Below are 27,187 nucleotides of genomic sequence, written 5' to 3'. Positions count from 1 at the left end.
CTCTAACGAGCCCGAAAGTCCGTGATAGCGGGAGCTGCCGAATCGTGCGGCTTAGCTCCGCATAGCCGCAACCGGAAGTCACAATGGATATGTCTTATCCCACCAACAAGACAAACCCACCAGATATGGCGCACAGTGGTATACATGGGTTCACCCTTGGAGTTCTCAACATCGACTGTGGATCCTGTGAAGTCTCAGGGCATCAGGTCAAACATGGGCAAGAAAGCAACCTATTAATTTATCCCATCCCTCTGCTGATGAATCAGTACTCTGTGTTGAACACCAACTGGAGGAAGCGCCGAGGGTGGCAGGAGAACAGAATGTACTGAGTGGGGGACTTTAATGTCCATCACCAAGCGTGGTTCGATAGCACCACTGCTGCGCAACTCATTTCTTCCTTCATGTTGTGTGGCACTACTCCTGTGCTCAACAGATCCAGCAGCTCAGAACTGGATATCATGAGGCACTGTGGGTTATTAGCAGCAGCAGAATTGTATACAACCACAGTCTGTAACCTCATGGTCTACACAATCTACACTCTACCATTACCAGGATCAACCCTGGTTGGATGAAGAGCGCATGGGGCCATGCCATGAAAAGCATACCAAAAATGAGATGAAGCTACAACACAGGACAACGGTGATGCGAAACAGTGAAAGCAGCATGCACTAGACCGAGCTAAGCGACCCCATAAACAATGGATCTAAACTAACTCTGCAGTCCTGCTACATCCAGTCATGAATGATGGACAATTAAAGAACTAATAGGAGGAGGAGTCTCCACAAATATCCCATCCTCAATGATGGGAGAATCAGGCACATCAATGCCAAAGACAAGACTGCAGCATTTGCAACAATCTTCAGCCAGAACTGCTAAGTGGAGGAGGCATATCGGCCTCTTCGGAAGGTCTTCAACCTCACAGATTCACTCCCTGGGATATCAAGAAGCAGCACATGGTACTGGTTACTGCAAAGTCTATAGGCCCTGACAACATTCCAGCAGTTCCAGACTAGCTGCGCCCTTAGCCAAGCTGTTCCAGTACAGCTACATCACTGGCATTGATCCAGCAATGTGGAAAATTGTATAGCTATGTCTTGTCAACAAAAAGCAGGACAAATCCAACCCACAATTTCTGCCCCCAGCAGCCTATTCTCAATCATCGGCAAAGTGATGGGCAGTGTCATTGAAAATGTTTCAAGTGGCACTTGCACAGTAATAAACTGTTCAATGACGCTCTGTTTGGGTTCTGCCTGGGCTTCTCAGCTCCTGACCTTTTTATAGCCTTCGTCCACCCATGGACATAAGATCCAAACTTAAGAGATGTGGTGAGAGTGACTGCCCTTGACATCAAGGCATCATTTGACCGTCACGGGGGGAAGCCGAGGTCGGCCAGAGTTTGCTGACTTCTGGGAGCAACATGGGGGGAGTAATTACGCTAGCGGGGGGGGGGGGGGGGAATTACTAGGTTGCTGCTGCTGCTGGGGAGAGGGGGGAGCTGGTATGGGAGGGGATGGGCGGGGGGGCACCGCCTGGGGGAGATACAGCTGCGTGGGAACCGGGTGAGGAGCTGGAAAAAGGGGATGGCTAATTGACAAGGGGGGGGGTAGGAAGCCCCCCAACCCGGCTGATCACGTGGAACGTGAGAGGGCTGAACGGGCCGATAAAGAGGGCACGGGTACTCGCACACCTTAAGAATCTTAAGGCAGATGTGGTTATGTTACAGGAAACGCACCTGAAACTGATAGACCAGGTTAGGCTACGCAAAGGATGGGTGGGGCAGGTGTTCCATTCGGGGCTAGATGTGAAAAACAGGGGGGTGGCTATATTAGTGGGGAAGCGGGTAATGTTCGAGGCAAAGACTATAGTGGCGGATAACGGGGGCAGATACGTGATGGTGAGTGGCAAACTACAGGGGGAGACGGTGGTTTTGGTAAACGTATATGCCCCGAACTGGGATGATGCCAATTTTATGAGGCGGATGCTAGGACGCATTCCGGACCTAGAGATGGGAAAGCTGATAATGGGGGGAGATTTTAATACGGTGTTGGAACCAGGGCTGGATAGGTCGAAGTCCAGGACTGGAAGGAGGCCGGCAGCAGCCAAGGTACTTAAAGATTTTATGGAGCAGATGGGAGGTGTAGACCCGTGGGGATTTAGCAGACCTAGGAGTAAGGAGTTCTCGTTTTTCTCCTATGTCCATAAAGTCTACTCGCGAATAGACCTTTTTGTGCTGGGAAGGGCGTTGATCCCGAAGGTGAGGGGAACAGAGTATACGGCTATAGCCATTTCGGATCACGCTCCACACTGGGTAGACTTGGAGATAGGGGAGGAAACAGGAGGGCGCCCACCCTGGAGAATGGACATGGGACTAATGGCAGATGAGGGGGGGTGTCTAAGGGTGAGGGGGTGCATTGAAAAGTACTTGGAACTCAATGATAATGGGGAGGTCCAGGTGGGAGTGGTCTGGGAGGCGCTGAAGGCGGTGGTTAGAGGGGAGCTGATATCAATAAGGGTACATAAAGGGAAGCAGGAGAGTAAGGAACGGGAGCGGTTGCTGCAAGAACTTTTGAGGGTTGACAGACAATATGCGGAAGCACCGGAGGAGGGACTGTACAGGGAAAGGCAAAGGCTACATGTAGAATTTGACTTGCTGACTACGGGCACTGCAGAGGCACAATGGAGGAAGGCACAGGGTGTCCAGTACGAATATGGGGAGAAGGCGAGCAGGTTGCTGGCACACCAATTGAGGAAAAGGGGAGCAGCGAGGGAAATAGGGGGAATGAGGGATGAGGAAGGAGAGATGGAGCGGGGAGCAGAGAGAGTGAATGGAGTGTTCAAGACATTTTATAAAAAATTACATGAAGCTCAACCCCCGGATGGGAGGGAGAGAATGATGGGCTTTTTGGATCGGCTGGAATTTCCCAAGGTGGAAGAGCAGGAAAGGGTGGACTGGGAGCACAGATCGAGGTAGAAGAAGTGGTGAAAGGAATTAGGAGCATGCAGGCGGGAAAGGCCCCGGGACCGGATGGATTCCCAGTCGAATTCTATAGAAAATATGTGGACTTGCTCGCCCCGGTATTGACGAGGACCTTTAATGAGGCAAAGGAAAGGGGATAACTGCCCCCGACTATGTCTGAAGCAACGATATCGCTTCTCTTAAAGAAGGAAAAGGACCCGCTACAATGCGGGTCCTATAGACCTATTTCCCTCCTAAATGTAGATGCCAAGATCCTGGCCAAGGAAATGGCAATGAGAATAGAGGAATGTGTCCCGGGGGTGGTCCACGAGGACCAAACTGGGTTTGTGAAGGGGAGACAGCTGAACACGAATATACGGAGGCTGTTAGAGGTAATGATGATGCCCCCACCAGAGGGGGAAACGACGATAGTAGTGGCGATGGATGCCGAGAAAGCATTTGATAGAGTGGAGTGGGATTATTTGTGGGAGGTGTTGAGGAGATTTGGTTTTGGAGAGGGGTATGTTCGATGGGTGCAGCTGTTGTATAGGGCCCCGATGGCGAGCGTGGTCACGAATGGACCGGGATCTGCATATTTTCGGCTCCATAAGAGGGACAAGGCAGGGATGCCCTCTGTCCCCATTATTGTTTGCACTGGCGATTGAGCCCCTGGCGATAGCGTTGAGGGGTTCCAAGAAGTGGAGGGGAGTACTTAGAGGAGGAGAAGAACACCAGGTATCTTTGATAGAGGGGGGCTGGCACTACCGAGCCTAAGTGAGTATTATTGGGCCGCTAATATTTCAATGGTGAGTCAGTGGATGGGAGAGGAGGAGGCAGCGGCGTGGAAGAGATTAGAGAGGGCGTCCTGTAGGGGGACTAGCCTACAGGCTATGGTGACAGCCCCATTGCCGTTCTCACCGAGGAACTACAGCACAAGCCCGGTGGTGGTGGCTACACTGAAGATTTGGGGACAGTGGAGACGGCATAGGGGAAAGACTGGAGCCTTGGGGGGGTCCCCGATAAGAAACAACCATAGGTTTTCCCCGGGGGGAATGGATGGGGGGTATGGAATGTGGCAAAGAGCAGGAATAACGCAACTGAAAGATCTGTTTGTGGATGGGAAGTTCGCGAGTCTGGAGCGCTGACCGAGAAATATGGGTTGCCCCAAGGGAATGCATTCAGGTATATGCAACTGAGGGCTTTTGCGAGGCAACAGGTGAGGGAATTCCCACAGCTCCCGACACAAGAGGTGCAGGACAGAGTGATCTCAAAGACTTGGGTGGGGGATGGTAAGGTGTCAGACATATATAGGGAAATGAGGGACGAAGGGGAGACTATGGTAGATGAACTAAAAGGGAAATGGGAAGAAGAGCTGGGGGAGGAGATCGAGGAGGGGCTGTGGGCAGATGCCCTAAGCAGGGTAAACTCGTCGTCCTCATGTGCCAGGCTAAGCCTGATTCAGTTTAAGGTATTACACAGGGCGCATATGACTGGAGCACGGCTCAGTAAATTTTTTTGGGGTGGAGGATAGGTGTGCGAGGTGCTCGAGAAGCCAGCGAATCATACCCATATGTTTTGGTCATGCCCGGCACTACAGGGGTTTTGGATGGGGGTGACAAAGGTGCTTTCAAAAGTAGTAGGGGTCCGGGTCGAAACTAGCTGGGGGTTGGCTATATTTGGGGTTGCACAAGAGCCGGGAGTGCAGGAGGCGAGCGAGGCCGATGTTTTGGCCTTTGCGTCCCTAGTAGCCCGGCGCAGGATATTGTTAATGTGGAAAGAAGCCAAGCCCCCGGGGGTGGAGACCTGGATAAATGACATGGCAGGGTTTATAAAGCTAGAGCGGATTAAGTTCGTCCTAAGGGGGTCGGCTCAAGGGTTCACCAGGCGGTGGCAACCGTTCGTCGACTACCTCGCAGAAAGATAGATGGAATGGAAAAAAGAAGGCAGCAGCGGCAGCCCAGGATAGGGGGAGGGGGAGGGGGGGAGAAGGGGGAGGGGAGGGGGGGGGGAGGGGGAGGGGGAGGGGGAGGGGGGAGGGGGGAGGGGGAGGGGAGGGGGGGAGGGGGAGGGGAGGGGAGGGAGGGGGAGGGGGAGGGGAGGGGGGGAGGGGGAGGGGAGGGGGGGGGAGGGGGGGAGGGGGGGGGAGGGAGGAGGAACCAGAAGGACTCTCAGGGTTGTTAATATATACTGTATAATATGTATAGGTCGTTGCTACAGATAATTATATATTGGACTGTTAAATTATATTTTTGGAGAGTGTTACTTGTGATAAGGCAGTTGCCAATTAGGGTTAGTTTTCATTTTTGTTTGTCCTAGGCCCAATCATCTTCAGCTGCTTCATCAATGACCTTTCCTCGTAAGGTCAGAAGTGGGGATGTTCATTGATGATTGCACGATATTCAACACAATTCATAACTCCTTAGAAATGGATGCATGTTCATGCCCTTATCCAACCAGACCCTGACTATCCACATCTTGGGGGGAAACTGAACTGAGGAAGCCATATAAATACTGTAGCTACAGGTGCAGGTCAGAGGCTGGGAATTCTACAGTGAGTAACTCACCTCCTGACTCCCTAAGTCTGCTCACCATGCACAAGTCAGGAACGGGATGGAATACACTCCACATGCTTGGATGGGTTCAGCTCCAATAACTCCAAGACGCTCAACACCATCCAGCGCAAAACAGGCTGCGCGATTGGCGTTCACTCCCTCCCCCAGTGACGCATAGTAGCAGCAGTGTGTCTACCATCTGCAACATGCACTGCATGAAGTCTCCTTCGTCAGCACCTTCCAAAACACATGACCTGTACTGTCTAGAAGAACATGGGCAACATGTATTGAAGCCGCATGATCTGCAAGTTCCTCTCCAAGCCGCATACCATCCTGACTTGAAAAAACATTGCTGTTCCTTCTCTGTCACTTGGTCAGAATTCTGGAACTTCCACCCGAACATAACTGGGTGTATCTACACCATGTGGACTCCAAGAAGGCAACTCACAAACACCTTCACAGGGGTAATTAGGGATGGGGAATAAATGCTGAACTTTCCTCATAATACCAGTTGCTTTCAAATCCTTCTTTGACCTGACAAAATTAGATCAATAATTTGACCCCAAATGGAAACAACTACAATCTTATCAAACATGTTGGCTCTATTGCGAAGTCCTGAGAGTTCTTTGTTGTCACCTCGAACTATTACCCTTTCAGTACATATAGGCCAGCCTTTGATTGTAATTATCGTAGAGACGTTTACTAGCTTCTCAACCCTGTTTTTTCCATTTATTGTACATTTTGAAATTTCAATCTCCAAACCAAAAGTTGTATTTCTAAACAAATGAATCAGGAAGTTTCATATTCACAACAATATCACTATTTCTTTCTCGTCACTGGAGTGAAAATTGGAATTCACTACATAACAGAACAATGGGTGTACTTGCACCACATGGATTTCACTCGTTCAAGACTGCACCTCATTGCTATCATCTCGGGCAGTTGTGAATTGGCAACAAATCGTGGCTTTGCCAATGGCGTCTGTATCCTATGTCCAAATAAAGAAAAGTGTCATGGCAGAATCTGTTAAAGAACATAAGAACTAGGAACAGGAGTAGGCCATCTGGCCCCTCGAGCCTGCTCCGCCATTCAATGAGATCATGGCTGATCTTTGTGGACTCGGCTCCACTCCGCTCCGGCCCGTACACCATATCCCCGAATCCCTTTATTCTTTAGAAAGGTATCTATCTTTTAAAATTGCAAATATCCTGGCATATTCTGTTCCCAACCTTTGTTACCTTGTAACCATGTCCATCTAATGGCTATCATGTTATTTCCATTTATTCCTATTTGTGTCATCAATTACTCGTTTATTATCAATGCTGTATGCGTTCTGACAAAAAGCCTTTTAAATCTATCTTACTACTTTTCCCTCCTCTGGCCCTATTTGTTGATGCACTCATGCTTACACACATTATCTCTTCTTGTTGCTATACTGCACTATTGCCGTGCCATCTCTGTAACTTTCTAAGTCACCCATTACATGAACCTTACCACACACTCCCTCTCCCCACCTATTAAATTTGAAGCCCTCTCTACAGCCCTGGTTATTCATTTCACTAGGGCACCAGTCCCGGCACAGTTGCTTTCCTCTTTCCTCAGCTCAGGTGCCAGTGCCTCTTCAATCAAAACTCAATTCTCCCACACTGGTCTTTGAACCACGCATTCAACTCTCTGGCCTCATTTACCCTAAGCTAATTTGCTCATTGCTAACTAAGGTAGTGTTCAGTATTTTGGAGATTATTGCTGTTGTGGATTGCTTTGTAAGTTAGCCCCTAGCTGCTCATAGTCCTTTAGCAGATCCTCTTAATCCTACTTGTATTGTTGCTTTCTGCATGGACCACACAACTGGATCCTTCCCCTCCCACTCCAGCCTTGAGGAAATGTCCTTAATTCTGGAAGTGAGCAGACAGTACAGCTTTTGGGATTCAGGCTCTCGGCTATGAAGAATATTATCTATTGTCTCCCCCCAAGCTATACTGTCCCATGCTGTTACAATATTCCTTTTGTTCCCCGAACATGAATGGCCTCCCACACTATGGTGCTGTGGATAGTTCCTTCCTCTTGTCCACACTGCTCACTGCTGTACTGATTTCATCCTTTATCCACCTCCTTTTCATTTTTCCTATCCTTTTAAAATTGCAAATATCCTGGCATATTCTGTTCCCAACCTTTGTTACCTTGTAACCATGTCCATCTAATGGCTATCATGTTATTTCCATTTATTCCTATTTGTGTCATCAATTACTCGTTTATTATCAATGCTGTATGCGTTCTGACAAAAAGCCTTTTAAATCTATCTTACTATTTTTCCCTCCTCTTTCCCTATTTGTTGATGCACTCCTGCATCATCTCTTCTTGTTGCTATACTGCACTATTGCCGTGCCATCTCTGTAACTTTCTAAGTCACCCATTACATGAGCCTTACCACACACTCCCTCTCCCGACCTATTTAATTTGAAGCCCTCTCTGTAGCCCTGGTTATTCATTTCGCTAGGGCACCAGTCCCGGGAGCTACAAAGTAATTATGTACTGGAACATGCTTGGTTGTAGAAATAATTGTGATTGCATTGCAAAGTTAGTTTGACAGCTTAATTGATAAACAATTGCAAATGTGTCTTTGGCCACAACTACACCCAGTTAGTTATATATTGTGAATTCTGAATTAGCTATGAATTATAAAAATCTGACCATATCCACTTTCTTTCTAAGTAGTATAATGTTTACATTTTTGGGCCAGACAAATTGACATATCTACTTATGCTGGCAAGTAGTTACATAACGTTCTGTGGTAATTTTATTGGCAATTAACGTGCTGGATTACCCGAGAACAACTCACTTAAGGGCACCATGGGAGTACCTCCATCACTCATTTGCAGTGCATCACAAGAAGTAGGAGTAGGTCAGTCAGGCCCTTGAGCCTGCTTCTTCTCACTCTTTAATATTTTAGTCATCCTCTTGAGTTTTTCTTTCTCAATGGAATATGAGTATTATGGACCATCTCCTTGAATACCTTTTGTCATTGCCTTTCTTTATTTTTAAGACACCAATTTCAGACCAGCGTTTCTCACCCTCAAACTGAATGTGAAACCCTGTGATATTATGATCACTCATCTCTGGAGGATCCTTTGCTATGTAATCATTAATGAATCCTGTATCAATACACATTCCAGCTCCACAATGTATCGTTCTACGAAACTGTCCCAAAAGCATTTCTGAACTCTTCCTCAAGGCTGCTTTGCAAATTTGATTTGATGAAGCTATGTGATTATTAAAATTGCCCATGATTATTGCAGTTCCTTGCCCCATTACTTCTTGCTTTATACTCTGTCCTACTTTGAAGCTACTGTTAGGGAGAGGCTATAAACTACTCCCTTCAGTGACATCTATTCACTTGCCGTAACTTTGAACAAAACACAAAATTATCGCTTCAACTGGGCCAACGGGCCAAACAGGGTCGGCATGATGCCATAACTATAACAAGACACAATAACTGAAAACTGGGCCAACGGGCCAAACAGGGTCGGCATGATGCCATAACTATAACAAGACACAATAACTGAAAACTGGGCCAACGGGCCAAACAGGGTCGGCATGATGCCATAACTATAACAAGACACAATAACTGAAAACGTTGAGAGTTAAAGTGATTCGATGAGCCGGATGGGCGCCCTGGTCGTCCTTTCCGATCGTCTCGGGCGTGGTGGTGATGGCGCTGGCTTGAGTCCCGTCGACTCTGGGAGCGTAGCGCTGTCCCCTGTGTCCTTATTTCTGGGCGGGTCTGGGAGGAGAACCGAACCCCCCGGGAAGGTTGTGGCTGCGGGATGAACCCGGGGGAGTGAGGAGGTGGTGATTGGCGTTGGGGGGGGGGTAGCTCCGGCGGGCGCCAGATCTCGCAGAGAGACGGTATCCTGTCGCCCATCGGGGTACTCCACATAGGCGTATTGTGGGTTGGTGTGAAGGAGATGCACCCGTTCCACCAACGGATCTGACTTGTGCGCCCGCACATGTTTCCGGAGCAGAATGGGTCCCGGAGCTGCTAGCCAGGTCGGAAGTGGCGTTCCAGAGGAGGACTTCCTAGGAAAGAGGAGGAGGCGCTCGTGAGGCGTTTGATTCGTGGTGGTGCACAGCAGGGACCGGATAGAGTGAAGGGCATCCGGGAGGACTTCCTGCCAGCGGGAAATTGGGAGGCTTCTAGACCGGAGGGCCAGCAGGACGGCCTTCCAGACCGTTCCATTCTCCCTTTCTACCTGCCCGTTCCCCCGGGGGTTGTAACTGGTTGTCCTGCTCGAGGCTATGCCCCTGCTGAGCAGGAATTGACGCAGTTCGTCGCTCATAAAGGAGGACCCCCTGTCGCTATGGATATAGTCGGGGAAACCGAACTGTAAAAATGGTACCGAGGGTTTTAATGACCGTGGACGCGGTCATGTCGGGGCAGGGGATGGCGAAAGGGAAACGGGAGTATTCATCAACGACGTTCAGGAAGTACGCGTTGCGATCGGTGGAGGGGCGGGGGCCTTTGAAATCCAAACTGAGGCGTTCAAAGGGTCGAGAGGCCTTAACCAGGTGCGCTCTATCTGGCCTGAAAAAGTGCGGTTTGCACTCAGCGCAGATCTGGCAGTTTCTGGTGACTGTTCGGACGTCCTCGACGGAGTAAGGGAGGTTGCGGGCCTTAAGGAAGTGGTAGAAACGAGTGACCCCCGGGTGGCAGAGGTCCTCGTGGAGGGCTTGTAGACGGTCCACTTGCACATTGGCACATGTGCCACGAGATAGGGCATCGGATGGCTCGTTCAGCTTTCCGGGACGGTACAAGATCTCATAATCTTTATTTTTTTTAAAAATATATATTTTGTTAAAGTTTTCAAACACAATTTTTTCCCTTACAAATCAAAAAAAAAAGGTAACATGATAACTGCAAAATAACATTGTCTAACTAACAAGGTAAACTAACCAAATAACACAAAGCAATACCCCCCCCCGCCCCCTCTCCCCCTCCAGAAAACCCAAACAATTTGCCACCCCTCCCCCCCCGGGTTGCTGCTGGTCATCTATCTTCCCCCTAATGTTCCGGTAGGTAGTCGAGGAACGGTTGCCACCGTCTGGTGAACCCTTGAGCCGATCCTCTCAGCGCAAACTTCATCTGCTCTAGTTTTATGAACCCCGCCATATCGTTTGTCCAGGCCTCCAGTCCGGGGGGTTTCACTTCCTTCCACAAGAGTAAAATCCTACGCCGGGCTACTAGGGACGCAAAGGCCACGACATCGGCCTCTCTCGCCTCCTGCAGGCCCGGCTCATCCGCTACTCCAAATATAGCTAACCCCCAGCCTGGCTTGACCCGGACCTTCACCACCTTCGAGATCACTCCCGTCACTCCCCTCCAATACCCCTCCAGTGCCGGACACAACCAAAACATATGTGTGTGGTTCGCCGGGCTTCCCCCGCACCTCCCACACTTGTCCTCCACTCCGAAGAACCTGGTCAACCTTGCTCCCGTTATGTGTGCTCTATGCAGCACCTTAAATTGGATCAGGCTAAGCCTGGCACACGAGGAAGAGGAATTTACCCTGCTTAGGGCATCAGCCCACAAACCCTCCTCAATCTCCTCCCCGAGCTCCTCTTCCCATTTTCCCTTCAGTTCGCCCACCAACTCCTCCCCCTCTTCTCTCATCTCCCGGTATATCTCTGACACTTTGCCCTCCCCGACCCACACCCCCGACAGCACCCTGTCCTGGATCCCTTGTGTTGGAAGCAGCGGAAATTCCCTCACCAGTTGTTTCGTGAACGCTCTCACCTGCATATATCTAAAGAAATTTCCCCGGGGCAGCTCATACTTTTCCTCAAGCGCTCCCAAGCTCGCAAACGCCCGTCTATAAATAAATCTCCCACTCTCCTGATTCCTACCCGGTGCCAGCTCTGGAATCCTCCGTCCAGCCTCCCTGGGGCAAACCTATGGTTGGTCCTGATCGGGGACCACACCGAGGCTCCCAGCACACCCCTCTGTCGCCTCCATTGCCCCCAGATACTTAATGTTGCCGCCACCACTGGGTTCGTGGTAAAACTTTTTGGGGAGAGCGGTAGTGGCGCCGTCACCAGCGCTTTTAAACTCGTCCCTTTGCAGGACTTCATCTCCGATCTTTTCCACGCCGCTCCCTCTCCCTCTATCATCCATTTACGAATCATCGCCACGTTGGCGGCCCAGTAGTAGTTGCCCAAATTCGGCAGCGCCAGTCCCCCGCTGTCTCTGCTACGTTGTAGGAACCCCCTCCTTACCGTCGGGGTCTTCCCTGCCCACACGAAGCTCGTGATGCTCCTATCTATTTTTTTAAAGAAGGCCTTAGTGATCAGTATAGGGAGACATTGGAACACAAATAGGAACCTCGGGAGGACCATCATCTTAATTGCCTGCACTCTGCCCGCCAGTGACAGCGGCTGCATGTCCCACCTTTTGAAATCCTCTTCCATTTGTTCCTCCAGCCGTGTCAGATTGAGTCTGTGTAAGGTTCCCCAGCTCCTGGCTATCTGAATCCCCAGGTATCGGAAGTTTCTTTCCACTCTCCTTAGCGGTAGGCCATCTATCCCTCTACTCTGGTCCCCAGGGTGTATCACAAAAAGTTCACTATTTCCCATGTTAAGCCTATATCCCGAGAAATCTCCAAACTCCCTCAATATCTGCATGACCTCTGTCATCCCCCCCACTGGGTCCATCACATACAGCAGTAGGTCATCCGCGTAGAGTGACACTCGGTGTTCCTCTCCCCCCCTAATCACCCCTCTCCATTTTATGGAGTCTCTCAGCGCTATGGCCAGTGGTTCAATTGCCAGCGTGAACAGTAATGGGGACAACGGGCATCCCTGTCTTGTTCCCCTGTGTAGTCGAAAATACTTCGACCTTTGCCGACCTGTGACCACACTTGCCGTTGGGGCCCCATAGAGGAGTTTAACCCAGCTGACAAACCCGTCCCCGAACCCGAACCTCCTCAGCACCTCCCATAGATACTCCCACTCCACCCTATCAAATGCCTTCTCTGCATCCATTGCCGCCACTATCTCTGCCTCCCCCTCTGCTGGGGGCATCATTATCACCCCTAATAGCCGTCGCACGTTGACATTTAGTTGTCTCCCCTTTACGAACCCTGTCTGGTCTTCGTGCACCACCCCCGGGACACAATCCTCTATCCTCGTTGCCAGCACCTTTGCTAGCAACTTGGCGTCCACATTTAGCAGTGAGATAGGCCTACAGGACCCGCACTGCAGCGGATTTTTATCCCGCTTCAAGATTAGCGATATCGTCGCATCCGACATTGTCGGGGGTAGGGTCCCCCCTTCTCTGGCCTCGTTAAAGGTCCTTACCAGCAGCGGGGCCAACAAGTCCACATATTTTCTATAGAATTCCACCGGGAACCCATCTGGTCCCGGGGCCTTCCATGCCTGCATGTTCCCCAGCCCCTTGGTAACCTCGTCCACCCCAATCGGCGCCCCCAGGCCTTCCACCTCCTGCTCCTCCACCCTCGGGAACCTTAATTGGTCCAAAAACTGCCGCATCTCCTCTTTTCCCTCTGGGGGTTGGGACCTATATAGTCTCTCGTAAAAGGTCTTAAACACCTCGTTTATTTTCCCTGCTCTCCGCACCGTAGCTCCCATTTCATCCCTAATTCCCCCTATCTCCCTCGCCGCTGTCCTCTTTCGCAGCTGATGGGCCAACAGGCGACTCGCCTTTTCCCCATATTCATATCTCATCCCCTGTGCCTTCCTCCACTGTGCCTCCGCCCTCCTTGTGGTCAACAGGTCGAACTCCGTCTGGAGTCGTCGCCTCTCCCTGTATAGTCCTTCATCCGGGGCCTCCGCATATTCTTTATCTACCCTCAAAATTTCCCCCAGTAGTCTTTCCCTTTCCTTGGCCTCTATTTTCCCCTTGTGGGCCCTGATGGAGATCAGCTCTCCTCTGACCACCGCCTTTAGTGCTTCCCATACTACTCCCACTCGGACCTCCCCGTCGTCATTGGCCTCCAGGTACCTTTCGATACATCCCCGCAACCTTCCGCAGACTCCCTCATCCGCTAGTAATCCCACATCCAGTCGCCAGAGTGAATGCTGCTCCCTCTCCTCTCCTAGTTCCAGGTCCAGCCAGTGTGGGGCATGATCTGAAACAGCTAAGGCTGAGTACTCAGTTCCTTCCATCCTCGAAATCAGTGACCTTCCCAAAACAAAGAAATCTATCCGGGAGTACACCTTGTGAACATGGGAGAAGAAGGAGAACTCTTTGGCCATCGGCCTAACAAATCGCCACGGATCCACTCCCCCCATTTGGTCCATAAACCCCCTAAGCACCTTGGCCGCTGCTGGCCTTCTTCCGGTCCTAGATCTAGATCTATCTAACCCTGGGTCCAACACGGTGTTGAAGTCCCCCCCATTATCAGGTTTCCTACCTCCAGGTCCGGGATACGTCCCAGCATCCGCTTCATAAATCCCGCATCATCCCAATTCGGGGCATATACGTTAACCAACACGACCTCCATTCCCTGCAGTCTGCCACTCACCATCGCATATCTGCCTCCGCTGTCTGCTACAATATTCCTAGCTTCGAATGACACCCGTTTCCCCACCAGTATGGCCACCCCTCTGTTCTTTGCATCCAACCCTGAGTGGAACACCTGTCCCACCCATCCTTTCCTTAACCTAACTTGGTCTGCCACCTTCAGGTGCGTCTCCTGAAGCATCGCCACGTCTGCCCTCAGTCCTTTCAAGTGCGCGAACACTCGGGCCCTTTTAATCGGCCCATTTAGGCCTCTCACGTTCCACGTGATCAGCCGAACTGGGGGGCTGCCTGCCCCCCTCCCCTGTCGACTAGCCATCACCCTCTCTAGGCCAGTCCCACGTCCCGGTTCCGCGCACCCACCCGTTCCCCAGGCGGCGCATTCCCGCCCCGACCACCTTTTCTTTTACCAGTTCCTCTTCGATCTCTGCAGCAGCAACCCAGTTATCCTCCCCCCCCCCCCCCCCCCCCCCTGCTAGATCCCCATCTAGAATGATTACTCCCCCCATATTGCTTCCGAAAGTCAGCTGACTTCAACTGACCCCGGCTTCTCCCGCTCTCTCCTTGACCCCACCCCCGTGTGGGGAACTCCCATCTACCTTGCGCCTATCTTCCTGCCATCATCTTTCTGGCGCGGGAACAAGAACAATAAGCCCCGTGTTCTCTAGAGCCGTCCCGCCCCTCGTGGCGCAGCTCCCTCTGCCGCCCCACTCCCATTCCCCATCCCCCGCCTATGTCTCCTCTTCCCCCCCCCACCGGCGCCCACATTTCTCAGTGTCCCCCCCTCCCCAATTTACATCTCTATATACATCAGCATTGTCGTTTCCCCTCCAACATCAGTCCCTCAGTTCTGATCCAGTTTCTCGTTTTTAATGAAGGTCCATGCTTCTTCCGCCGTTTCGAAGTAGTGATGCCTCTCCTGGTGCGTGACCAACAGTCGCGCCGGCTGCAACATCCCGAACTTCACCTTCTTGTGTAGCACCTCTTTGGCTCGATTAAAACTCGCCCTCCTTCTCGCCACCTCCGCACTCCAATCCTCGTACACCCGTACCACTGCATTCTCCCATCTACTACTTCGTACCTTTTTGGCCCATCTCAGAACCACCTCTCTGTCATTGAAGCGATGAAATCGCACGATCGTCGCCCTAGGTGGTTCTCCCGCCTTTGGTCTCCTCGCAGGGACCCAATGGGCCCCTTCCACTTCCAAGGGGCCCGAGGGGGCCTCAGCTCCCATTAGCGAGCGTAGCATCGTGCTCACGTAAGCCCCGCCGTCCGCTCCTTCCACTCCCTCAGGGAGACCCAGGATCCGAAGGTTCTTTCTCCGTGATCTGTTTTCTAGGACTTCAATCCTTTCAATGCACTTTTTGTGGAGCGCCTCATGAGTCTGTATTTTGACCGCCAGGCCCAGGATCTCGTCCTCGTTGTCCGTCACCTGCTCCACCACGCGGAGCTCCATCTCCTGGGTCTTTTGTGTCTCCTTAAGCCCCTCAATTGCTTGTGGCATCGGGGCCAGCACCACCTTCTTAAGCAGCTCCACACACCGTCTCAAAAATTCATCTTGGTCCGGCCCCCATGTCGCCTGGGCTCCCTCCGCCGCCATCTTGCTCCTTTTTCCTTCTGCCCCTGTCCTCGAGGATTCTTCGCAATCTGGCCGCCGCCGCCGATATTTTTCTTTTTCGTTGGGGGGGACTCCCTGTTGTCTCACCCCACACCGGGTTTCGTCCCGAAATATTCCCCGTTGGGGCTCTTAAAAGAGCCCGAAGGTCCGTTCGAGCTGGAGCCGCCGAAACGTGCGGCTTAGCTGGTCATCGCCGCAACCGGAAGTTCACAAGATCTCATAATTGAAGGTGGAGAGTTCGATCCTCCACCGCAAGATCTTGTCGTTCTTGATCTTGCCCCGCTGTGCATTATCGAACATGAAGGCAACCGACCGTTGGTCAGTGAGGAGAGTGAATCTCCTACCGGCCAGGTAATGCCTCCAGTGTCGCACAGCTTCCACTATTGCTTGTGCCTCCTTTTCCACTGAGGAGTGGCGGATTTCTGAAGCGTGGAGGGTTCTGGAGAAGAAGGCCACGGGTCTGCCTGCTTGGTTGAGGGTGGCCGCCAGAGCTACATCCGATGCGTCGCTTTCGACCTGGAAGGGGAGGGACTCGTCGATGGCGCACATCGTGGCCTTTGCGATATCCATTTTGATGCGGCTAAAGGCCTGGCATGCCTCTGTCGTCAGGGGAAAAGTAGTGGACTGGATTAGTGCACGGGCCTTGTCTGCGCACTGGCTGACCCACTGGGCGTAATAAGAAAAGAAGCCCAGGCAACGTTTCAGGGCTTTGGCACAGTGGGGGAGAGGGAACTCCATGAGGGGGCGCACGCATTCGGGATCGGGGCCTATCACTCCATTACGCACTACGTAGCCAAGTGAGGTTCAGGGCGTGAGCGGTCTGGAGGAATTTTTGGAGGTTGGCGTCGTGGTCCTGCTGGTCGTGGCCGCAGATGGTGACGTTGTCGAGATACGGGAACGTGGCCCGTAAACCGTGCTGGTCAACCATTCGGTCCATCTCTCGTTGGAAGACCGAGACTCCGTTCGTGACGCCGAATGGAACCCTTAAAAAGTGGTATAACCGCCCGTCTGCTTCGAAGGCAGTATAGTTGCGGTCACCGGGACGGATGGGGAGCTGGTGGTAGGCGGACTTGAGGTCCACGGTGGAAAAGACCTTGTACTGTGCAATCCGATTGACCATGTCAGATATGCGGGGGAGAGGGTACGCATCTAGCTGAGTGTACCTGTTGATGGTCTGACTATAGTCGATGACCATCCTCTAATGGTCTAATCCTCTAATCCCCGGTCTTAACAACTACCACCTGGGCTCTCTAGGGACTGTTGCTAGCCTGGATGATGCCTTCCTTCAGCAGCCTCTGGACTTCGGACCGGATAAATGCTCGGTCCTGGGCGCTGTACCGTCTGCTCCTTGTGGCGACGGGTTTTCAATCCGGTGTGAGGTTCGCAAACAGGGAAGGCGGTTCAACCTTGAGGGTCGCGAGGCCGCAGACAGTCAGTGGGGGTGTAGGGCCGCCAAATTTAAATGTTAAACTCTGGAGGTTGCATTGGAAGTCCAACCCTAGGAGTGTGGGCGCACAGAGATGGGGGAGGACATACAGCCGGTAATTTCGGAACTCCCTCCCCTGCACCGTTAGGTTAGCGATGCAGAACCCCGTGATCTGAACGGAGTGGGATCCTGCCGCCAGGAAAATTTTCTGGGTGCTTGGCCGAATTACGAGGGAACAGCGCCTTACCGTGTCCGGATGAATGAAGCTCTCCGTGCTCCCAGAGTCGATAAGACACGGCATCTCGTAGCCATTCACTAGGACTGTAGTGGTTGCAGTCTGGAGCGTCCGGGGTCGCGACTGGTCGAGGGTCGCCGAAGCCCGACGTGGTTGTTGAAGTTGAGCATCGTAATCAGGCAGTATGTGGCCGTCTGTGTCGGGGTCCTTCAGCCAAGATGGCGGCGTCCACGGATCGAGCGCGGTCGAGGTCCGGGGTCCAAAATGGCGGCGTCCGTTGGTCACACGTGGATCGCTGGGGGGGCTGGGTCTGTGGTCCCGTTTCTTCCCCGGAGATAGCGGCGACCCCGCGGGACTTGCACACCGTCTCGTAGTGGCCTTTCTTCCCGCAGCTTTTGCAGGTAGCCGCGCGGGCCAGGCATCGCTGCCGAGGGTGTTTCGGCTGGCCGCAAAAATAGCAGCGGGGCCCCCCGGTTGGTCTGGTGTTTTGGCCGCGCGCGTTTGTGGGGGCGGGGGGGGTGTCGGAGAGTCGACCGCAGCGGGGGTCCACGGAGCCCAAGGGGCTGTAGTGCGGTCGGGGGCGTAGGTGCGGGCGTTACGCGAGGCCACATCAAGAGATGCCGCCAGGGCCCGAGCTTCTGTAAGTCCCAGAGATTCTTTCTCCAGAAGCCTCTGGCGGATCTGGGAAGAGGCCAAACTAGCCACATACGCATCGCGGACCAGGAGCTCTGTGTGTTCACTCGCTGTTACCGCCAGGCAGTTGCAGTTTCGACCCAGGATCTACAGGGCGTTATAAAACTCGTCCAGCGATTTCCCCCGAAAATTGCCGTCGTGTGGCGAGCTGATAGCGAGCAAAAACCTGGTTGGTGGGCCGGTTGTAGATATCCTTCAGCGCGGCGATGGCACCGGTGAAACCGTCCTCGTCCTTGATAAGGGAGTAGACGTCAGGACTCACCCTGGAACAGAGGACCTGCATCTTTTGTTCGTCTGTCGGTGTGCCGGGGGCCGTTCGGAGGTAGCCCTCAAAGCATGCCATCCAGTGTTTGAAGATAGAGGCCGAGTTAGCTGCTTGGGGTGCGATGCGCAGGCACTCCGGGGTGATTCGGAGCTCCATGTTCCCACGTCGTTTTCTTCAATTTAAATTCTGCTTAATAAATTGTAGCACCGTCAATATGACGCGTGGCAGGTTGAGGTAATGTCAATTGAAGGCTTTATTAAGCAGAACTTTATCCCCAGCAGCGTGGTTACAGACTGCAACTGCTGAGGGAAATGGAGGGAAAAACTGGGTTCTTATACCGGCATTTCTGGGTGGAGTCCAGTAGGTGACAGATCCTATCAGGACCTGGCATCCCTCCATCAATAGCCTGACGACACGTGGTGTACCGTATTACCCCTAATACATACCACCACAACCACCTTTTTAGCAAGAGAATTCCAAAGGCTCACTCACGCCTCTCTGAGAGAGAAAATAAAGGTAATTGAATTTACATATCAGCTTTTCTTAAAGCCATGGTTTTTTATTTTGTACTTCAGATGTCCAGTTTGATGAAGATGAAAGTATAACTCCATTGGAATCTGCATTATCAGTTTTGATTGAAATGGCAGATAGCAAGGAGCTAAAGAAAGATGAGCTATATTCAGACCTCCAACAGTTGCTGCAGGTTCAGGTTAGTTCTGTGCCGGATCCGAGTGGTGACTATTATGAAGCGTGTTGTTGTGAAACCTTATTGATTTTCTAGCTAAAACATATACTGTGCTAATCTAATTTAACACTAAATACATCTTTTAGCACTTTTAAAGAGAAGTAGGTTCAGCAATGATGTGTATACAATGCAAAACAGCTAACTTAATGCACAGTCGGTGCTGGATTAGTTAAGTTGTAAACTGAAGTAGACCTAACCACTTAAGCAACAGAATCTACAATTGATACTATTTTTGCGCATGCGCTTAATGTTCACTATACCTAAAGAGTTCTATGCTACTGTGGCAATTGTTGGTGTGTAATAGTTCCTGTAAATATTTATAAGCTTTTTAAAAACAGGTGATGTTGGCCTTCTGCTCTGTGCTGCATAAATGGAAAATTGTACACCTAATTCGTTCTAACTCACTGCATTTTTACATTTGTCTCCCTCTATTTCCTCGTACTGTTCATCTTCTATTTATCTTCTTTATGCACCTCATTCACTTTTACTCCCACTTGCTACTTTGTTTATTTTGTCACAAAAGTATTTTACTTGTTGTCTCTAGACTCATTTTCTTTATTTATTTCGGTGAAGCAAAGTGGTTTCTATGCTCTCTGGCACTGCGGTTACTCCTGGGGGAGGGGGAGGGGGGGGGGGGAGGAGAAATGCTTAGTACTTAGCTTGCGATTACTGTTCATGTCTAGCCTATGTGAGGCTGTTCGTCTTTAACACTGTATATCTCTTGCTCAAGCATGCTCTACCATTCAATGAGCCTTTTGGTGCTTCCCACTGGTTTTCCACAGATATACCCTCTAGCAATGTTGGCCAGTCCACCTCCGCCAAATCCCTTCTCATTTCTACAAAATTTGCCTTCCACCACTTCAAAATCTTTACTCCTGCTTTATCTCTGTCCTTTTCCATGGTAATACTGAATCTAACTGAATTGTGATCACTATCCCCAATATGGTCGCCAACTGTCACTTCACCCACTTGACCTTCTTCGTTCCCCAAGACACTAGGTCTAGAATTGCATCTCTCGTTGGGTTTGTCACTAATTGGTTGAAAACATTTTCCTGAACACACTGCATGAACGTCTCTCTCTCAGTTCCCCTTATATTGTTTGATTCCCAGTTGATATTGGGACAGTTAAAGTCTCCTATTATTGCCCTCTTGTTCTTTAAGGCAGCAATTTGCCTAAATATTTGTTCTTCTACCTCACTTTCATAATTTGGGGGTCTGTAGTATACTCCCAGTAGTGTGACTGCCCCATTTTATTTCTAAGTTCAACCATGATTTGTTGACCGTTAATAAGACCATAAGACATAGGAGCGGAAGTAAGGCCATTCGGCCCATCGAGTCCACTCCACCATTCAATCATGGCTGATTTCAACTCCATTTACCCGCTCTCTCTCCATAGCCCTTAATTCCTCGAGAAATCAAGAATTTATCAACTTCTGTCTTAAAGACACTCAACGTCCCGGCCTCCACCGCCCTCTGTGGCAATGAATTCCACAGACCCACCACTCTCTGGCTGAAGAAATTTCTCCTCACCTCTGTTCTAAAGTGACTCCCTTTTATTCTAAGGCTGTGCCCCCGGGTCCTAGTCTCCCCTGCTAATGGAAACAACTTCCCTACATCCACCCTATCTAAGCCATTCATTATCTTGTAAGTTTCTATTAGATCTCCCCTCAACCTCCTAAACTCCAATGAATATAATCCCAGGATCCTCAGATGTTCATCGTATGTTAGGCCTACCATTCCTGGGATCATCCGTGTGAATCTCCGCTGGACCCGCTCCAGTGCCAGTATGTCCTTCCTAAGGTGTGGGGCCCAAAATTGCTCACAATATTCCAAATGGGGCCTAACTAATGCTTTATAAAGCTTCAGAAGTACATCCCTGCTTTTATATTCCAAGCCTCTTGAGATGAATGACAACATTGCATTTGCTTTCTTAATTACGGACTCAACCTGCAAGTTTACCTTTAGAGAATCCTGGTCTAGGACTCCCAAGTCCCTTTGCACTTCAGCATTATGAATTTTGTCACCGTTTAGAAAATAGTCCACGCCTCTATTCTTTATTCCAAAGTGCAAGACCTCGCACTTGCCCACGTTGAATTTCATCAGCCATTTCTTGGACCACTCTCCTAAACTGTCTAAATCTTTCTGCAGCTTCCCCACCTCCTCCATACTACCTGCCCCTCCACCTATCTTTGTATCATCGGCAAACTTAGCCAGAATGTCCTCAGTCCTGTCATCTAGATCGTTAATATATAAAGAGAACAGCTGTGGCCCCCAACACTGAACCCTGCGGGACACCACTCGGCACCGGTTGCCATTCCGAAAAAGAACCTTTTATCCCAACTCTCTGCCTTCTGCCTGACAGCCAATCGTCAATCCATGTTAGTACCTTGCCTCGAATACCATGGGCCCTTATTTTACTCAACATTCTCCCGTGAGGCACCTTATCAAAGGCCTTTTGGAAGTCAAGATAGATAACATCCATTGGCTCTCCTTGGTCTAACCTATTTGTTATCTCTTCAAAGAACTCGAACAGGTTTGTCAGGCACGACCTCCCCATACTAAATCCATGCTGACTTGTCCTAATCCGACCCTGCACTTCCAAGAATTTAGAAATCTCATCCTTAACAATGGATTCTAGAATCTTGCCAACAACCGAGGTTAGGCTAATTGGCCTATAATTTTCCATCTTTTTCCTTGTTCCCTTCTTGAACAGGGGGGTTACAACAGCGATTTTCCAATCCTCTGGGACTTTCCCTGACTCCAGTGACTTTTGAAAGATTATAACTAACGCCTCCACTATTTCTTCAGCTATCTCCTTTAGAACTCTAGGATGTAGGCCATCTGGGCCCAGAGATTTATAAATTTTTAGACCTCTTAGTTTCTCTAGCACTTTCTCCTTTGTGATGGCTACCATATTCAACTCTGTCCCCTGACTCTCCTGAATTGTTGGGATATTACTCATGTCTTCTACTGTGAAGACTGACGCAGGGTACTTATTCAGTTCCTCAGCTATTTCCTTGTCTCCCATCACAAAATTACCAGTGTCATTTTGGAGCGGCCCAATGTCAACTTTTGCCTCCCGTTTGTTTTTAATGTATTTAAAGAAACTTTTACTATCATTCCTAATGTTACTGGCTAGCCTACCTTCAAATTTGATCCTCTCTTTCCTTATCTCCCTCTTTGTTATCCTGTTTGTTTTTGTAGCCTTCCCAATCTTCTGACTTCCCACTACTCTTTGCCACATTATAGGCTTTCTCTTTTGCTTTGATGCATTCCCTAACTTCCTTTGTCAGCCATGGCTGCCTAATCCCCCCTCTGATAAGCTTTCTTTTCTTTGGGATGAACCTCTGTACTGTGTCCTCAATTACTCCCAGAAACTCCTGCCATTGCTGTTCTACTGTCTTTCCCACTAGGCTCTGCTCCCAGTCGATTTTCGTCAGTTCCTCCCTCATGCCCCTGTAGTTACCATTATTTAACTGTAACACCTTTACATCTGATTCTACCTTCTTTCTTTCAAATTGGAGATTGAATTCTACCATATTATGATCACTGCCTCCTAAGTGCTCCCTTACTTTAAGATCTTTAATCAAGTCTGGCTCATTACATAACACTTAAGTCCAGAATGGCCTGTTCCCTCGTGGGCTCCATCACAAGCTGTTCCAAAAAGCCCTCCTGTAAACATTCAATGAATTCCCTTTCCTTGGGTCCACTGGCAGTATTATTTACCCAGTCCACCTGCATATTAAAGTCCCCCATGATCACTGTGACCTTGCCTTTCTGACATGCACTTTCTATTTTGTGGTGCATTTTGTGCCCCTGGTCCTGACCACTGTTAGGAGAGGAGGCCTGTACATAACTCCCATTATGTTTTTTTTGCCTTTGTGGTTCCTCAACTCTACCCACACAGACTCCACATCATCCGACTCTATGTCGTTTAGTGCTATTGATTTAATTTCATTCCTAATTAACAAGGCAACCCCGCCCCCTCTGCCCACCTCTCTGTCTTTTCGATAAGTTGTGAATCCCTGGATGTTTAAATGCCAGTCCTGAACCCCCTGCAACCATGTCTCTGTGATGCCTACCACATCATACCTGCCAGTCACAATCTGGGCCACAAGCTCATCTACCTTGTTCCGTACACTGCGCGCATTTAAATATAGCACCTTTAATTCTCTATTGACCGTCCCTTTTTGTTTTCTTAGTGTGGTGGACCTTGGTTTACTGAGCCTTTCCATACACTGTGTCATATTTTGTGGGATGGGGACTATCGTAACCTCTCCTGAGTTTTGTCTGTTCGTGTTTTTTTTAAATTCCTAAGCAGCTACGCTCCCCGCTGATTACTTCACCTCTTGATATCATCCCTTCTCACAACTGGAATTGACTCTTTAATCTTAGTGCTACTCCCACTTATTTTTTATCTCCCACTCTGTCCTGCCTAAAAACTCTGTTTCCAGGGATATTGAGCCACCAATTTTGCCCCTCCTTTAGCCAGGTTTCCATTATAGCAATAACATCCCGCTGCCATGTATCTATCTGTTCTCTAAATTGTTTATAATACTCCTTGCATTGAAGTATAAACAGTTTAACCCCACCATTTTCCCTTGCTGGACACTTATTAAAACTTTGCTTCTCATGTAATTCCAAGTCGATCACAACACCTTCTATTTTACTAGCTAATGTTCTACCTCCATTTTCCTGATTTGAGTTTGACCTATCTGATCCTACTGGAATCCCATCACCCTGCCACACTAGTTTAAATACTCCCCAACAAAACTAGCAAAAGCCCCTGCATGGAGATTGGTCCCAACTCTGCCTGGGTGCAACACTTCCAGTTTGTACAGGTCCTACCTGCCTCATGAATTTGAATCCCTCCCAGCTACACCATCTCTCCAGCCACGCATTCATCTGATCTATCCTCCTATTCCTGCTCTCTCTAGCACGTGGAACTGGGAGTGATCCTGAGATTAATACATTTGAGGTCCTGTTTTTAGTTTATCTCCTAACTTCCTGTACTCGACTTGCAGGTCCTTATCCCAATGTATACCACAACCACTGGCTGTTCACCTTCGTTCCCCAGGATATCCTGCAGCTGCTCTATGATTAAGTGATTTGATATCCTCAATAAAAATGTGTGTGGAAAATGGAGGAGGAAGTTGAGTATGTTTGCCAATCTTACTCACATGAAAATAGGTGCAAAGCTGAAAACATTTTAAAAAGGATTTTCAATAATTGTGTTATGGCCTCTTCCTCGTGTGCCAGGCTTAGCCTGATACAATTTAAGGTGGTTCACAGAGCGCACATGACGGGGGCGAGGCTGAGTAGGTTCTTTGGGGTAGAGGACAGATGTGGGAGGTGCTCAGGAAGTCCGGCGAACCATGCCCATATGTTTTGGTCATGCCCGGCACTGGAGGGGAGTGGCGGGAACAATATCTAAGGTGGTGAAAGCCCGGGTCAAGCCAAGCTGGGGGCTAGCAATATTTGGAGCAGTGGACGAGCCGCGAGTGCAGCAGGCGAAAGAGGCCGGCATTCTGGCCTTGGCGTCCCTAATAGCCCGGCGAAGGATCTTGCTAATGTGGAAGGAGGCGAAGCCCCCCAGCGTGGAGGCCTGGACAAATGATATGTCTGGGTTGATCAAGCAAGAGAAGATAAAGTTTGCCTTGAGAGGGTCTGCGCAGGGGTTCTACCGGCGGTGGCAACCATTCCTGGGTGGGGGGGGGAAGGAATGTTTGGGGGGTATTTGAGCAAGATAATACATGAAAGATCTGGAAAACTGGCATGTACGGGAGGAATCCAATGTACAAAGTTCTGTAACATATTGTTTTACCATGCTTATGTCTTGCTATGTGCGTTTTATTTCTATTTGTTACGGAGGGGGGGGTTGTTTGTAAGGGTGAAAAAAATGTTTTTTTAATAAATATTTTATTGAAAATTTTTGGTCAACCAACACAGTACATTGTGCATCCTTTACACAATATTATAACAACACAAATAACAATGACCTATTTTATAAACAAAAAATGAATAAATAAATAACAAAAATGAAAACTAGCCCTAATTGGCAACTGCCTTATCACAAGTAACACTCTCCAAAAATATAATTTAACAGTCCAATATATAATTATCTGTCGCAACAACCTATACATATTATACAGTATATATTAACAACCCTGAGAGTCCTTCTGGTTCCTCCTCCCCCTCCCCCCGATCCTGGGCTGCTGCTGCTGCCTTCTTTTTTCCATTCCATCTATCTTCCTGCGAGGTATTCGACGAACGGTTGCCACCGCCTGGTGAACCCTTGAGCCGACCCCCTTAGGACGAACTTAATCCGCTCTAGCTTTATAAACCCTGCCATGTCATTTATCCAGATCTCCACCCCCGGGGGCTTGGCTTCTTTCCACATTAGCAATATCCTACGCCGGGCTACTAGGGACGCAAAGGCCAAAACATCGGCCTCTCTCGCCTCCTGCACTCCCGGCTCTTGTGCAACCCCAAATATAGCCAACCCCCAGCTTGGTTCGAACCGGACCCCCACTACTTTTGAAAGCACCTTTGTCACCCCCATCCAAAACTCCTGTAGTGCCGGGCATGACCAAAACATATGGGTATGATTCGCTGGGCTTCTCGAGCACCTCGCACACCTATCCTCCACCCCAAAAAATTTACTGAGCCGTGTTCCAGTCATATGCGCCCTGTGTAATACCTTAAACTGAATCAGGCTTAGCCTGGCACGCGAGGACGACGAGTTTACCCTGCTTAGGGCATCTGCCCACAGCCCCTCCTCTATCTCCTCCCCCAGCTCTTCTTCCCATTTCCCTTTTAGTTCATCTACCATAGTCTCCCCTTCGTCCCTCATTTCCCTATATATGTCTGACACCTTACCATCCCCCACCCATGTCTTTGAGATCACTCTGTCCTGCACCTCTTGTGTCGGGAGCTGCGGGAATTTCCTCACCTGTTGCCTCGCAAAAGCCCTCAGTTGCATATACCTGAATGCATTCCCTTGGGGCAACCCATATTTCTCGGTCAGCGCTCCCAGACTCGCGAACTTCCTATCCACAAACAGATCTTTCAGTTGCGTTATTCCTGCTCTTTGCCACATTCCATAACCCCCATCCATTCTCCCCGGGGCAAACCTATGGTTGTTTCTTATCGGGGACCCCCCCCCAAGGCTCCAGCCTTTCCCCTATGCCGTCTCCACTGTCCCCAAATCTTCAGTGTAGCCACCACCACCGGGCTTGTGGTGTAGTTCCTCGGTGAGAACGGCAATGGGGCTGTCACCATAGCCTGTAGGCTAGTCCCCCTACAGGACGCCCTCTCTAATCTCTTCCACGCCGCTCCCCCCTCCTCTCCTATCCACTTACTCACCATTGAAATATTAGTGGCCCAATAATACTCACTTAGGCTCGGTAGTGCCAGCCCCCCCTATCCCTGCTACGCTGTAAGAATCCCTTCCTCACTCTCGGGGTCTTCCCGGCCCACACAAAACCCATGATGCTCTTTTCAATCCTTTTTAAAAAAGCCTTCATGATCACCACCGGGAGGCACTGAAACACAAAGAGGAATCTCGGGAGGACCACCATCTTAACCGCCTGCACCCTCCCTGCCAGTGACAGGGATACCATATCCCATCTCTTGAAATCCTCCTCCATTTGTTCCACCAACCGCGTTAAATTTAACCTATGCAATGTGCCCCAATTCTTGGCTATCTGGATCCCCAGGTAACGAAAGTCCCTTGTTACCTTCCTCAACGGTAGGTCCTCTATTTCTCTACTCTGCTCCCCTGGATGCACCACAAACAACTCACTTTTCCCCATGTTCAATTTATACCCTGAAAAATCCCCAAACTCCCCAAGTATCCGCATTATTTCTGGCATCCCCTCCGCCGGGTCTGCCACGTATAGTAGCAAATCGGCCGCATACAAAGATACCCGGTGTTCTTCTCCTCCTCTAAGTACTCCCCTCCACTTCTTGGAACCCCTCAACGCTATCGCCAGGGGCTCAATCGCCAGTGCAAACAATAATGGGGACAGAGGGCATCCCTGCCTTGTCCCTCTATGGAGCCTAAAATATGCCAATCCCCGTCCATTCGTGACCACGCTCGCCATCGGGGCTCTATACAACAGCTGCACCCATCTAACATACCCCTCTCCAAAACCAAATCTCC

At 50.0% G+C, this 27,187-nt stretch overlaps 1 protein-coding gene across 1 annotated transcript in view; it reads left to right on the top strand.

Moving 5' to 3' along the window:
• The window catches only part of terf1 (telomeric repeat binding factor (NIMA-interacting) 1), a 97,240-nt gene that overhangs the window by 18,746 nt on the left and 51,307 nt on the right, over positions 1–27,187 (top strand). The window contains exon 3 of the mRNA XM_072467567.1: positions 18,854–18,987. Within this exon, the coding sequence (XP_072323668.1) occupies positions 18,854–18,987 (134 nt within the window). The remainder of the gene's footprint in view (positions 1–18,853; positions 18,988–27,187) is intronic.

This window comes from Scyliorhinus torazame, chromosome 11, assembly GCF_047496885.1.
Source record: "Scyliorhinus torazame isolate Kashiwa2021f chromosome 11, sScyTor2.1, whole genome shotgun sequence".
In the NCBI taxonomy this organism is placed as follows: domain Eukaryota; kingdom Metazoa; phylum Chordata; class Chondrichthyes; order Carcharhiniformes; family Scyliorhinidae; genus Scyliorhinus; species Scyliorhinus torazame.
This window is presented reverse-complemented; position numbering and strand designations above follow the sequence as displayed.